Here is a 14,636-nt window from a genome sequence, read left to right on the forward strand (position 1 = left end):
GATGAACAATAATATTTCATTACATACCGGTCACACCAATCGTGGTGTATAGAGATCGCCTCGCCAGGTGGACGAGGACGTAGCACCTCTAGGGCTCGGTGCTCAACAGCTGCAAAGTAAGACCTGTGGTTCGAGTCGATCACTGGGTCTAGCAAGGAGTCCATCTCCATACCTGCATTCAAAAATATATGAGAACACATAGGTAAATATATATTTCATACAAACTGGACACATAAATACAATAATACTTCATTACATACCTGCCATATTTCATTACTACATATTACAAATAATGAAATACAATTGTGGATCATGACACCGAATGCCTTCCACGAGCAATTCTCGCCGATGCTCGTCTGAACGTAGGAGGTGCTCCATCTCTGGGATTTCCGGAAGGACCGACGTCAGCAGCATCGTGAAGTGCATTCTGAGGACACTTCTTGTAGTTGTGACTCAATGATCCACATTGGCTGCAACGCTTTTGTGCCTTGCTTGCTTCCGACTCGTCCATACCATTCCGAATACGACGTGTCTGACGGCGGCCTTTGCCTTTCTTAGTGGCTGGATCAGGAATAAACATCTTATTCTCATTATCCTGAGTGAAAGGCCCCACAATTCCAATCCCGTATACCTCATGTCCCCATGTGGATACAGCTGCTTCCTTGCTGAAGTACGGTGAAACAAATAGTCCTAGCTGTAACGCAGACTCTGCACATACCGCAATGAGATGGGAGCATGGCATATGCAATAACTTAGGCTTCATGCAGGAGCAGAATGCTTTGCCATCAACTGTAATCAAACTCTCCTGTACCATTCTATCTCTACGGATACCACGACCACTTCTATCCTTACATAGAACCTCAAATCTATGCTCCATTGTACCTGTGGATATGACGCGGTGCAGTTTGGCCTTTTCAATCTTCTCTTGCATATATTGTGTCACTCTTTTGCAAAACTGAATTTGGGGGTTGCTGATGTTTATGCTTGCAGCCGTGTAACGCTCTCTGAAATACTTCATGCACCCATACATGATGAACTCAACAATTCCCACAAGTGGAAAGGCACGACAAGAACGCATAACCATATTGAAACACTCTGCATGGTTCGTTGTCTGAATACCATACCGTATTCCGTTGGTATCATAAAGGAATGACCATTTCTCCTTAGGTGCACCTCGAATCCAGTGTGAAAATGGCTTCTCAATTGAATCCCTAGCCTCTGCAGCCTGACTCGTGCCTGCTCCTGATGCCCTTACCTTCACTAGCTCTGCAGTCAACTGATCAAGCATCTGCCATAATGCATTGAATTTTCTCTATTGATTTTGGGTGCACAATCTCTTAAACAGGTTCTTAAGATCCTTGTTCTTGAAGTGTTCATAGAAATTTGCACCCATATGCCTAATGCACCACCTGTTTTGGACATCAGGCCATAATGGAGGCGTTGTCGCAGTTCCACGTTGCAATTTCAGTATTGATTGCAGGATACCTGCATGCCTATCACTAATAAGGCACACATCTGGACGTGCAGCAACAACATGATTCTTCACTCGTTCAAGGAACCAATACCAACTGTCTATGTTCTCATTCTCAATAAATGCAAATGCGAGCGGAACAATTTGGTTGTTGCAATCTACACCGATTGCGGTGAGTATCTGACCTTTATACCTTCCAGTCAAAAATGTGCCATCAATGCAGATCACCGGAAGACAAAACTGAAATGCTCTAACAGAAGCACCTATGCAAAAGAAGGCTCGTTGCATAATTCTTTGTCCCCTAGCCACGGCTGGTAAAATGTATGTGTCATAAAAGCTTCCAGGATTTCTAGCAGCAACCTGGGATAACATACGAGGTAGGTTATCATATGATGCCTCGTATGTGCCGAACCGCATCTCGAACACCCTTTGTTTAGCCCGCCATGCCTTCAAATAACTGATGGTGTACTGGTAAGTCTGCTCAATGTGTCGAACAATCATTTTTGGCTCATAATTTAGGTTGTCCATAATAAACCCATACATTTGCTTTGCAACAAAGTCGCATGATATATTGCGATGCGAGGGAAGAACTTTTGACAGCAAACAAGTGTGCTCTGTGACAATAGAACATTTCCAGTTTGACTTCCATTTTCCCTTGAATGCATGTACTCGCCATGGACATCCAGCATTCACACACTTCACCTCATATTCTTTACTGCCAGACTTTACGACTCTGAATTCTCGTTTCAATGAGATTGCCCATAGTCTCATAGCATATTTTACGGCTTCAATGTTTGGATATGTTGCACCTTGCACTACCTCATTCCCTCTGTACTCCCACTCCTGATTTCGTACATCTTCTGCGACATGACTGCCAAAACCATGCTCTTTCCACTCTTTTGGCAATGAGTACTGCTCGTCATCAGATGAGTCCTCATATTCTTCCATCTCTATTGCGGTTTGGTCTTCTGCCTCCATCTCGTCTAGAATGCTATGTATCCTCTCTCCCTCATCAGTAAGGCCCTGTGGTCCCATGTTTTGGTTCTCTGTCTCTTCTGACTCATCTTGCTCAACATAATTGGTCTCTCTTCGAATACTCGGAGTTCCTTGATCTGCACAATGTTGGATTTCATTTTGTGTCTTCTCCCGGATTTGAACAAGAATGGTCAGAGGCCACCCACGCTCTAGAGCTGCTTGCATGTACTTCTGCCAGTCATCAGTGTTGTGTATCATCATTAATTCCCATAATTCACTTTCTACCTCCCAATTAACAAGAGACTGGACAGTGATCACATGTGTCAACGGATCAACATGGAACACACGCTGCAGCCACTTACATATGGAACCAAAACTCCTTTCCAGAGGTTTATCTATGCCGCTAAATGTGCGCTTAAAGGCAGAAAGATCTACTCCATTTGACCCATACATAATATTGTATTCACCATAAAATACTTGAAACTGCATCTTGCTCGACTTATCTGTATATCACATAATACTTATCGAGTTATACTCTTTACTTCACTACCTTATTCAATAATCCGTAAAAACTAAGTATGAAATTCAATTACAACGTATAAGTATTCATAACTATGTGATGACACTCAAATTCTATACTGCATAAATGGTTCTACTAATTTTCTAAACTAATTTACTACTACGTAACTACAAACTAAAGTATCATTGAACTCCTACTTAAATGGTTCTACTATAGCACTAATTAAATCAAATTACTCATATTAAAATACGTAGTACTTAAATATAACAATATTTAAACTAAATGTACTAACCTGCAGATCACAAGTGCTGAATCCGGCAGGGCTTCGCCGTTTTCCTTCTCCTCACTCCTCTCTTTTTTTCTGGATTTTTGGTGGAATTTTCGGGCTCAAATGAGGAGGGAAGGGGAGGGCTTGAGCTTATATAGGGGGGTACCCCCGGTCGCCCGCGGGGGGGGGGGCGACAGGCCCCCTGCCGCGCCCGTGGGGTGGGCCCAGCGGCGGTCGCCCGTGGGCTGGGCGACAGGCCCTTGTCGCCCCCCAACGGGTGACAGGTTTTTTTTTATTTCCAGGGACCTTATTGCGAATTTGAAAAAAAAAATTCACTTAAGGCCTGTCGCCCTATGGGGGCGACCGGGGGTATTTTTGAAATATTTCAAAACGGACATATATTTTTGAAATTTTAATTTTTAAAAAATATAAAAATGAAAAAATTTCACCGATCAGTGGGCCTAGAGTGAGCATCACGGGCTTGAAGTTTCGGCCCGACCCGTGTAACCAACAAGAAGAAATGCGAGTGAGGCTACAGCCTGCGGCCTGCAACAGCTACGAGACAGCTGGCTTCTCTCTTCCGCCGGCTTCCTCCACAACAAAGGGAAGTCGAATCCCCCACCCAGTTGGCAACCGCCTTCTTCTTCTTCTTCTTCAATCAGCAAGTCCTCCCCATCCTGCGACGCCATGGCCGCGCCCGCGCCCGCGCCCCCGCCCCCGCCCACGTCCCTGCAGGACCTCCCCGAGGACATCCTGCACAATATCCTTCGGCGCATCCCGTGCGGCATCGACCGCAGCCGCATGTCCCAGGTTTGCCGCGCGTGGCGCGACGCTATGCGCTACCATCGGAGACGGCTCGGGCATCTGCTCCCGTGGTCGCCGGCGCTCCCGCGGCTCCTCCTCCCCGCGCCCTTCTCCGTCCGCTTCCTCGCCAGCAGCGCCCGCGTCGCCTGCGTCCTCAGCGCCTGCCGCGTCCACCACTACCTCGCCATCGCCCCGCCCGGCTCGCGCTGCTTCGGCTCCCACGACGGCGGCTGGCTCTTCATCGAGACCCACCGCCCGCGCTCCCACAAGGCCATCCACGTCCGCGGCCACTTCGTCCGCGGCTTCCCGCGGGAGCTCCAGCGCCGGACCGACCCGTACATCCACAGGATGGCCATCCTCGCCGCCGCGCTCTCCACCAGGCCCGACGAGCCGAACTACGTCGGCGCCGCCATCGTCAGGTCCTGGCAGCACCCACCCGCATGCCACGCGCTGGCCGTGCCGCCATACCGTCGCTGCATCGCGCTCTGGCGCAGGGGCTGGCGCCGCGCCTACGATCCCGTGCCCCTTGGCCACGACGCCGCCGCCTTGGATGCTGAGGACGTCCTCTACCACGACGCGGTCGGAGCCTTCCTCTTCCTCACCCAGGGCGAACACATCCGCGAGTGCACGCCTGTCCTTCTTCCAGATAACAAGCTGACGGCACGCTGGGACACGATCCTCTTCTTCTGTCCCGCTGGGCGCGTCTACGACCAGTACGTCCGCGCTCGCTACCTCGTCGTGTCCCGCGGCGAGCTGCTCATGGTCGTCAGGTTCACGCCTCAGCCTAATCAGCCGACGTCCAAGTTCAAGGTGTTCCGGGTGGTTGGACGGAACACCATGGTGCCCGACGCCTACGCCGACGCCTTCCCCGTGGCTCAGTACCCCTTGGCATGAAGCGAGCTGCACGCGCTGGATGGCTGGGTGCTGTTCGTCGGCCATGGCTGCTCCAGATCCTACGAGGCGAGACAGTACCCGCCGGACTTCAAGGAGGGCATCTACTTCCTGGATGATGGGGAGTTCTACGACGGGGCAGTCATCCCCGGCAACCGCAACCAGAGGCGCTACCTCTGCAGCGACAACGGGAAGTGGTCAGATGGACATGTCCAGCGCTGCTTCCCGAGGGGAGACCCGTCGGACCACTCTGCTCCAGTTTGGCTTCTCCCTTGAGCTTGAGGCGGCCACCCCGGTTTTCAGCTACCCTATGATACTTGAGTTGATTTGTCTGAGATCATGTCGGTTGATGTCCTGACGATCTTCTGATTGCAATGTTCAGGTAGTTTTCTGATCGCAGTATTCAGAGTTAGTTGCTTGTTGCAGTATTCAGGGTCAGGTAGTTTCTGAATGAAATATTTAGAATCAATTAGTTTCTTATTGCAACATTCAGAGTCAGATAGTTGTTGAGATCATAATGTGCTGCTTCAATTGCTGAACCGGAACCGGCATACTATTTTCCTTTTGCGACTTTTTTTTGTATCAGATCGATTTTGTTAACTGAACATCCAGTGCCTTGCTGTTTCAAATCAGTTTTGTTAACAGAATGCAGCACAGATATTAAATCGGCTTTTCACGTTTGTGCAATTCAGTTCGAAAATGTGTTTGTTGGTGCTCTGCTTTTTCCTTATCTCAATAAAGCATGGAATTGGAATTGTGTGGAAGGTTAACTAGTGTGATCTGGTACCTGCTTTTAGTGGAACTAATCATTTGCAAGCCTCATTTGTTGTACTGTTCTCACTGCTCTCTGTTTATATGTTTTCTGTGTCGAATTTCATGACTTGTATGCAGATGTCCATGATTTCTTTATGTTGGTCTAAAGTCTGTGTTAGCCTTAAGTTATGAGCCTGAATGTGGATTCCAACATTTACTAAATGATGGCTCAGTCACTGTTCATTCTTCCATGTCCTGATAAATTAGCATTTGAAATTCTCTGCTTTTCAAGTGAGGAGGTTATCGGACTTTCACTAAACTTACAACGTATCTCAACTGTGTATAATACAGATATTTTGATCTTAATTCAGTATCTATCTATCTGCATCTTTCTAGATCATTATGACTGGTTAGTGACATTGTATTCCACTTTGAAGTACACATAATTTCCTGCTGAGATCAACGATTTCAAACTCTTCATTTCTCTGAATATGCACTTCAAAATCAAATTGTGTAGAACATAGATTTATATTAATTTACTTATGTCTATCTGCATATTGATCTTGTTTTGGATAATCGAAAGACAGGTCTGGTTTTTTTGCATCTCATAATGCAACATGGTAGATATTGTGTTTAACTTTTCTGATTCCGCAAAGTACATGTAATTATGATTTTGTAATTTGGAAATTTTACATCATGTTGGTTGTTGAGATCAGAACGAAAGCACTTTTATTGTTGAAGCAGCATACTACTTTTCAATACCTTGTGAGTTTTTTACTGTTTCCGTTAACTGAATGCAGAGCAGACACAGATTGGGTTTGCATTATTATGTAGTTCAGTTTGAAAATGTGTTAGTTAGTGCTCTGGTTTTTCCTAATGTCAGTACAGGTGGGAAAACTGAAATTGCAAGGAGGCTGAACCAATGTTAGTTGACATGCTGAAGTAGTTTCGTATTCCAATTTTCAGAGTGATATACAGTTGTTGAAATCTCTCCTAGTGTTCAATTTTTCAGGTCCTGATGGTATTCTGTCGGCTTTGTTAATTTGTTAACTGAACGCAGGGCGAAACAATGGTGGCCATGAATGGCAAATTTGTGTGAATGTAGGAATACAATCCAGCACAGAATTAGATTTGCATGTTTGTTCCATCCAGTTTGAAAATATGTGTGTTAGTGCTCTGAGATTTTTTTTTCTTTTTGTCTTTATCACTGAACTAGTGTGATTCTGCATTTATGACTCATTTATAGTGTATTTTGTACTTCTTATCTTTCTGATCAGACCAAGCATGTTGTCATGGTGTGATGATTGCTGATTCATCCAGTACAGTGCTGTGGCCATGGTGTGATCTGAACTTTGCCTGAAAGGCTGGAACACGACAGTGCACTTTCTGAAAGCTTTTTTTTACATGTCTATCAGATTTCACGAAATTGAATGCGGAAATGCCGGCTAGCTATGAAACAAAATCAGAAATTCCTTACTCCTTTTTGATTTTGATGTGTCCTCATGCTCCTGCAGGCTTACAGTACCCAAGTTCATTTTATTTGAACTCTCTGCTCTGATCCAAAGCCTAAATGCAGATTACACAATTCTGTCCAATGACGCACCTACGAGTCCTTCCCCCTGTACTAGTGTACTGATAACATTGCATTTCATCCTGCAATTTCTGAACTTCCAATGTAAAACATAGCTGTGAACTGTGAAGAGTACAGTTTTTTTATAGGTGTAGACTGTAGAGTACTACAGATTTATTTTGATTTGGTATCCGGCAAAATGTGTATAGAAAGACTGTAGAGTACTACAGATTTTTTTTGTGCAATTCAATTCCAAAATGTGTTTTTTCGTGCTCTGCTTTTTCCTTATCTCAATACTGCATGGAATTGGAATTGCGTGGAAGGTTAACTAGTGTGATTTGGTGAAGCTTCCTTTTAGTGTCACTAATCATTTGCAAGCCTCCTTTGTTGTACTGCTCTCACTACTCTCTGTTTTTATGTTTTGTGTGTCGAATTTCATGGACTTCTATGCATAAGATGTGCATGATTTCTTTATGTTGGTCCAAAGTGTTGGGGATTGAACCGTCGGGAATGCGCCCGGAGGATAATCCTAACCTCGAAAACATCTCTTAACATGTCTGCAGGGCTCCGGTGTCGAGTAACAAGCGCGTACGAAGGGTGCTCTGTGCCAACAGAGACACCGGAGACCGAGAAGCTCACCTTCGGGACCGAAGGTGAGGGCCGAACACTCAGGAGCACAAGCCTGAGGCCCGCAACCTGTGGAACTTTGAAGGAGTCACCTTCGGGAGACCGAAGGAGACAGTCAATCGCACCGTCGGCAGGCCGAAGGTGACAAGTGGCTACTCAGAGGCACAAGCTTAAAGATCAAGACCTTCGCCGCCGACAAACGAAGGATCCCATCTTCGTGCGGCTGAAGGTGACGGCTAATTGTTTGAAGACGGAGCATTCGGGGGTGCGACCTCCGAAGTACCCCGAAGGACTCGAAGCCCTTCGGCGGGTGTAGGCGTGCGTGTAAAACGTGAATATGTGAGAAGATCGGATTTGTACACCTCTCACCCTGTAATTTTACTCTGAAACCGGTTGTAAGTGAGCTGTAAATGAGTTGGAAAGAGCAATTTGGGGAAACCTGGCCGAGGGCTAGGAGTATAAATAGCCACATCTCTCCACAGTGTAAAGGGTTGAATTTTCTAGTTATTGCTAGAGAATTAAGTACCTACCTTCATCGCCGCTTTCATACTGTTCATGCTCCCTGTTTGGGTGTCTAAGAAGCTGAGATCCCAACACAAAGTTTGTGTTAGCTTATTAAGTTCAAAAAGTTTGTGTTATCCTTGATTTATGAGCCTGAATGTGGATTCCGACTTTTACTAAATGATGGCTCAGTCACTATTCATTCTTCAATGTCCTGATAAATTAGCATTTGAAATTCTCTGCTTTTCAAGTGAGGAGGTTATCTTCCTTTTCACTAGACTTGCAACGTATCTCAGTTGTGTATAATATAGATGTTTTAATCTTAATTCAGTATCTATCTATCTGCATATTTTCTAGATCATTATGACTGGTTAGTGACATGGTATTCCACTTTGAATTGCTGAAGCTGCGTACTAACTTTCTAGTCCTCTGTGGCAGCCATTAGTTTTCATATGTTCAACGATGGCAATGCATAAGGGTTTACGGTTGTCGTATATTTTATCTTATCGTGAATGAGTTAGTAATAGGCAATCTAGTTTGAAAATGTGTGTGTTAATGTGTTATAGTGCTCCAGTCCAGTTTTTCCATAACAGTTTAGCCTAGCATGGAAATGGATATGAACTGAAACTGAAGTACAGTGTGATCATACTTTGCTGACGAGATCGTTGATGTTGTTATGGTATAATGGTGCTGTTCATTAGTTTTATGCACTGACATGGTGTATAACTAGGAATATCACCTTGGTCTTGTTGCTACAAGTTTGGGGGGTGCTTTCTGCTTGTCTATTGGATTTCATGAACCTTGAATGCAGAAATGAGGGGCAATGTTGTAGAATTTGAGGTCCATTGTATCTTTGCTTTATGCTGAAATGTATAATCCAGTGCGTTATATGCTTCGAATCTTATCTCCAAATAGATGGATCCGGCGTCCTCTCATGCTGTGAATCTTAACTTGAATTTGGTGATGGCATCTTTTGCCCAGGAGTTGAATCTCTGCACTTTAGCCTGAATTTGAGCCGTGCGATGCACCTGCACCTGAATTTGAATCTCTGTTACATGTCTGAATTTAGAAGTTCATGTTTTGTTGGTCTTGCCTTTGATGATGCATTATGATATCTCTGTCAACATTCGGTCTATATACTAGAATCAACGCGCGGCGTTGCCGCGCTTCGGCCTTTGATTGGCCAGCATGAATACCATGAGCTTGGATACATATCTGTCGATAGTAACAAAATTAAATTTGGGTTGATTGGAATTATTGAGAAAGAAATATTCCATAATCTCGAACAATTTGCCCCTCAGTCCATTCTCTCCCATGTCGTGGTCCAAGCAAGTAACGTGGTATAGCTCCTACGAGGCATTTCTGTTGGTTGACCACAACAGAACATACTCTGAAAATCCTATGGTAAAAAAATAAAAAAGGGTAGAAGGCAATATTGGATGAACAACAATGCTAGATTATAATATTTACCTAATGTAGCCCACGAAGAATGAGATCGTGCAGGTTTGCAAGGATGTTTTGCTTGCTATTGACAATCGGCTAGCCTTGCAGCTTGTTACTTGAACGTGTAATATGATCATCAGTTTCTTCAAAAGTTTTGCTGATGGAAGCTGTAGATTGGCCTGGTAAGGCTGGAACATTGATTTATCAGTAGATTTTTCAAGGAAACATCACAGGGTATACAATCAAGTAGCAAGATTTAGGGATTTTTGACTATCGCCCTTGTGATTGCAAGATCGCACTGCTAGTGCTAGTTTCAGTAAGCCTTTCCCTTTTGGAGGAAAGCAAAGCAGGTAAGTAATGTAAGTAGCACTGAGTCATTCACATGTATGTGTACTTGAAATAAGTATTAAAGAGGAAATGAGTTCTTACCTTTATTTTCCTTTTTCTCTCCTTGTGTCTGGTTGACTTGTTGATTTCTGATATTTGGGATCTGCAAAAAATTAAAAAACAATGTAGCAGTTCATATTCTCCAAATATAGGCCCCAAGCATTGAAGAGTAGCAACAGCTATACAAGTGATTAATAATGTTGATAGATGCATCAACAGAAATGGATTTGACAATATAAATAAATGGTTAAGGATTGCAGTCACCAAGTAATTTAAAATTTCATCATTTCAGAAAGGGCATATGAAAAGTGAATTGTCCTGTCACCTTCTGGAACTGTTGGCACAGCATTTTTAGATAAGAACTCAATTAAGTTTGGATTATTGGATGAAAGAAAATGTAATCATTTCAGAAAGGGCATATGAAAAGTAAATTGTCCTGTCACCTTCTCAATAAATTGCCTATTACAACGTATGATAATATGATATTGATATGCTGAAACTATTTCTTTTCAGCAAGATAAAGGATAACAACATGAGGATTTATTTTGTATCCTGAATATAATTACCTTGTACAAGAACGATCCGAAGGAATGCTTATTTACTATAACTAACAGAGATGTCAAATGTTGTCTAATTATTAATGGGGCAAAAACTGAATGTATATTCAGAATTTGCATGTTTATGTGGCTATCTTCTGAATGATTGTGTTTTGTATTCAAGCGGAGTTACGCAAAGCATTGAGCTATTGTATAAAGATGCAATCACAGAACTGCATGTCTGCCAAAATCGAAAATTTCATCAAACAAAAGTTAGTCCAAATGGTCATAAATTGAATCAAGGGAAAGCTTATGATGTTACCTCGCTACTCCTGGTTGTGGGGATGGGCATAGCTAAATCGGCGATGGTAGTTCAGAACATCAGATTAGATGGAGTCATGGAGGGCCCTTCTTCCTTGAGGCAGTAGAAGGGGAGAGGTACGTGCTCGTTTGGAACCAGTGTCTGGGGCCCATCCTGGTGCAGCAGTGCAACCAGCAGCCGCGTATTGCCCGTCTGGTTGCAGCGCTGCCGACGAGGCACTGCAGCTCGACAAGCTGTTTGGCCCCTGCTCCATACCCTCGGTGCGCAGACTACTTGAGCTCGGACGAGGTCGCTAGCGAAGGGAGCCGCGAGTGGCAAAGGCAAGGGGGAACGACGCTGGCGGCTTGCAAACTACTTGAGCCCAGACACGGTCGCCGGCAAAGGGAGGCGAGGGGGAATGACGCTTGCGGCTGAGCAGATAGATCCGGTGGGCGGCGCGTCAAGCGGCGTCGCATTGCCCTGCGCCGCCTGCCTCGGCATGGCCATCTGGTCCCGCGCATCTCTGCCGTCGCCTGGGCCTGGGCCTCTTGCTTCCCCGTGCGGGCCTCGCGCCGTGCGGCGGTGTCGGCGGCGGCGGCAGCGGAGAATGCGGCGGCCGCGAGCAGGAGCAGGGCGCTGAGGACGAGGAGAGGCAGGGGGAGCCGGAGGGAGGCAAGCACGCTGCGCTCGCCGCCGCGTCGTCGCCGCGGCCGAGCTCGGCCCGTCGGCGCGCCCTCGTGCCAGATCTGGAGGTGGACGTCGCTTCCCCACGCCGGGGTGTCGGCAGACGCGGCGCGCCGCCCTACATAGGAGGGGCGGCGGCGGGAGGAGAGAGAGTTTGCAGTGGGGTTTCTCAAGATTTCGCTAAAAGGTGAGGGTGTTTTTGCAAACAAACCTGAGAGAGGACGATGGACTGCGGGTTGATTTTGTTAAAGCTGGAGGGTTTTTTGAAAAATAAACGCGCAACGCACGTTTTGGACCATCCGTCCGGCCGATCCGACGGCCGAGAATAGCCGCCGACGTGGCCATGGTCGCTGGCCAGAGAATCGCCAGAGGACGGACTTAGAATATCCAGTTTCAATACTACTCATGCAGTATTGTTGTGACTAGTTGAACAACTCATGCAGTTTATGTACGAGCTTAATGAATTCTGCATGTGAGATGAACACCAGGATGCATTAGCTCTTTCCTGGCCCTCCGATCTACAACCCAGATGAATCTGCACAGCCCAGAATTTGCACTGTTCATCTAGCTCGATGGGCATCCCCTTCGTCTCCGGCAAGAACTGGTACACGAAGCCCGTCATCACAACGATCCAGCCGGCGAAGAAGAAGAAGAGCCACGCCCTCATCCGGCACAGCATGGCGAGGAACCCCTGCCCGGAGTCCTGGACGCCACCGTCACGCTCTGCGTCTGCCCCGCCGACCGGACCTCCAGCGGGAAGCCGGGAACACCTCCGTTGGCACGAGCCACGTCATGGGGCCCCACGACCAGCTGTAGCCCGCCACGTACACGCCGATGAGCACGAAGCAGCGCCGCCGCGTAGCCGCGGCACATGACGCCCTCGTCGCCGACCTCCGCCGCCATGATGTCGCCGATCAGCAGCTCGGAGGCCAGCATCTGGAGGCTGCCGGCGATGAGCAGCGTGCGCCGCCCGTCGGCATCAGCACGGCGAGAGGTTCTTGTCGCCGCCGTAGTTGATGACGTTGCTGAATGCTTCTCGGTTTCGTGCAGGGATTTCCACTTCCCGCTCTACGCCAGCGGCGCCCTCGCCCCCGGTGCCGCCGCGCTCCACTGCCTGGCCACCGGCGCCACGCTGCAGATCCCCTTCCCGCGGCCCCCGCTCGCCCGCCGGCCCCTGCTGGGTTCCGGCCACGGCTGGGTGGTCACCGCCGACGAGGCCTCCAACCTGCACCTCCTCAACCCCATCACGGGCGCCCAGGCCGCGCTCCCGCCCGTCACCGCGCTCCACAACGTCAAGATGGGCACGGACAACCGGGGCGGCCCGGCGTACGTCGTCTACGACGTCCCGACCTCCGAGCCGCCCCTGGAGATTGACCGGGCGCACGACTACCTGTACGACCGGGTGGTGCTCTCGGCCAGACCATCCGCCGGTCGTGCCTGCGTCGTGCTCCTCCTGCACATGCCAATGGGCGAGGTCTCCTTCGCCAGGCTCGGTGATGACCGCTGGACGTGGGTCTCGCCGGCTGACGGCTCGGGGCTCCCGTGGTACGTGGACGCCATGTACAGCGACGTTGACGGTTTGTTCTACCTGGTCCGGACGGATTCCTCCATTGTGAGCTTGGACCTCAACGGGTCCTCACCAGTGGTCCGCAAGATCCTCGACAGAGTGCCGAAATCGGGCGATCCGGCCAAGTACCTAGTTCAAACTCCGGCCGGTGACATCTTGCAAATTTGGAGGTTGAAGGACTACGTCGATTCACGATCACCGGTGGACATCCCACCGGCCTATATAGACGAGGAAGGTGGCCAAGACGACGAGGAAGTAGGCCAGGACGAGGACGACGAGGAAGGGGGCCAGAACCCATATCTAGAGCTCAACACTGTTGATATAAAGATCTATAAGGTTGACCTCCATGGTCAGAGGTTGGAGTTACTGAAGGGTTTGCCAGACTATGCATTGTTTCTCGGCTTAAATGCCTCATTATGTGTAACGACCTGACCCGGGGTAACGGCTAAGATCTACTCTGCACGTTGAGTAAATCACACCTGCTAAATAATTTTCTTGCGCTTTCGTCCTCGCTTCGCGCAAAAGGTTGCAACCGGAGTTATTCAACTACCCCGGGCCTGGTATTTAAGCTGGTCTGAGTTCCCTTTCAACTTCCAGTAAGACCAAATCGCGTCGCTACAGTACTGCTACAGTACTCACGAATTTGGCCCGGCCCACTCTAGCCCGTGGGCTGTTACATTATGCCTACCAGTTAAGGATTTCCACGGATTAAAGCCGAACTATGATTACATAACCGATGACTGTCTGGAGTATGTGAATTTCAGCAAGAAGTATAACCGGCGAGAAATTGGTATTTGGAGTATGGCAGAGCAAAGTATATCCAAACTTGTTGATATCTCTCCAGTTCTTTATCCTTGGCTGAATTGGCCATCTCCTATCTGGATAAAACCCTCCTTTCTCTAAGTGGGTGGAGATTATTGCTGGAAAACTGTTGCACTTCTTTTGTTTCCAAATAACTGCGATTATTGGCTTTTCTATCCAAGCAGTTGTGACAATTAATTTAAGAATTATACTTCTATGTGTCTTGCTTTGATGTCAAATCTTATTCAATCGATTTAGTATTTCCAAAAGATAGTTTCTTTCCGGTTATCATCCGCATGTGTGAATGTTATTGTTTAAATTTAAAAAACGGGAATTATTCTTCTCCAGTTTAAGTACCAACAAGAGGGCTCACTTTCACTTTTTCTCAATCATGTGTAAACCTACCAACCGATAATGTCGCTGGTGAGCCACCATGGTACTGCCACGTGGTCGCTGGATAAGGCTGCCCGCAAGCTGGGGCGCGTCAGCGAGCAAGCCCCACACTATACGAGTAACACGAGCTAGGAGTGGTAATGG

The 14,636-nt window shown here is 47.3% G+C and overlaps 2 protein-coding genes and 1 long non-coding RNA gene across 3 annotated transcripts; 2 read left to right on the top strand and 1 right to left on the bottom strand.

Moving 5' to 3' along the window:
* The first annotated feature begins 4,029 nt into the window (after positions 1–4,029).
* On the top strand, positions 4,030–5,415 carry LOC120686129. The gene has a single exon (XM_039968295.1). It carries the CDS (start codon positions 4,036–4,038, stop codon positions 4,930–4,932), a length of 897 nt encoding a protein of 298 aa, XP_039824229.1. The 5' UTR covers positions 4,030–4,035; the 3' UTR covers positions 4,933–5,415.
* Positions 5,416–9,494: 4,079 nt separating this feature from the next.
* On the bottom strand, positions 9,495–11,889 carry LOC120686828. Its single transcript, XR_005680396.1, has 4 exons — positions 11,069–11,889; positions 10,253–10,313; positions 9,851–10,011; positions 9,495–9,779 (listed from the first exon to the last, which is right to left on the bottom strand). It is a non-coding gene; the product is annotated as an uncharacterized LOC120686828 (long non-coding RNA).
* A 743-nt stretch (positions 11,890–12,632) lies between these two features.
* On the top strand, positions 12,633–13,730 carry LOC120684802. Its single transcript, XM_039966673.1, has one exon. The coding sequence runs from the start codon at positions 12,633–12,635 to the stop codon at positions 13,728–13,730; it is 1,098 nt and encodes a 365-aa protein (XP_039822607.1).
* Positions 13,731–14,636: the final 906 nt, after the last annotated feature.

Source organism: Panicum virgatum, chromosome 8N, assembly GCF_016808335.1.
Source record: "Panicum virgatum strain AP13 chromosome 8N, P.virgatum_v5, whole genome shotgun sequence".
Taxonomy (NCBI): Eukaryota; Viridiplantae; Streptophyta; class Magnoliopsida; order Poales; family Poaceae; genus Panicum; species Panicum virgatum.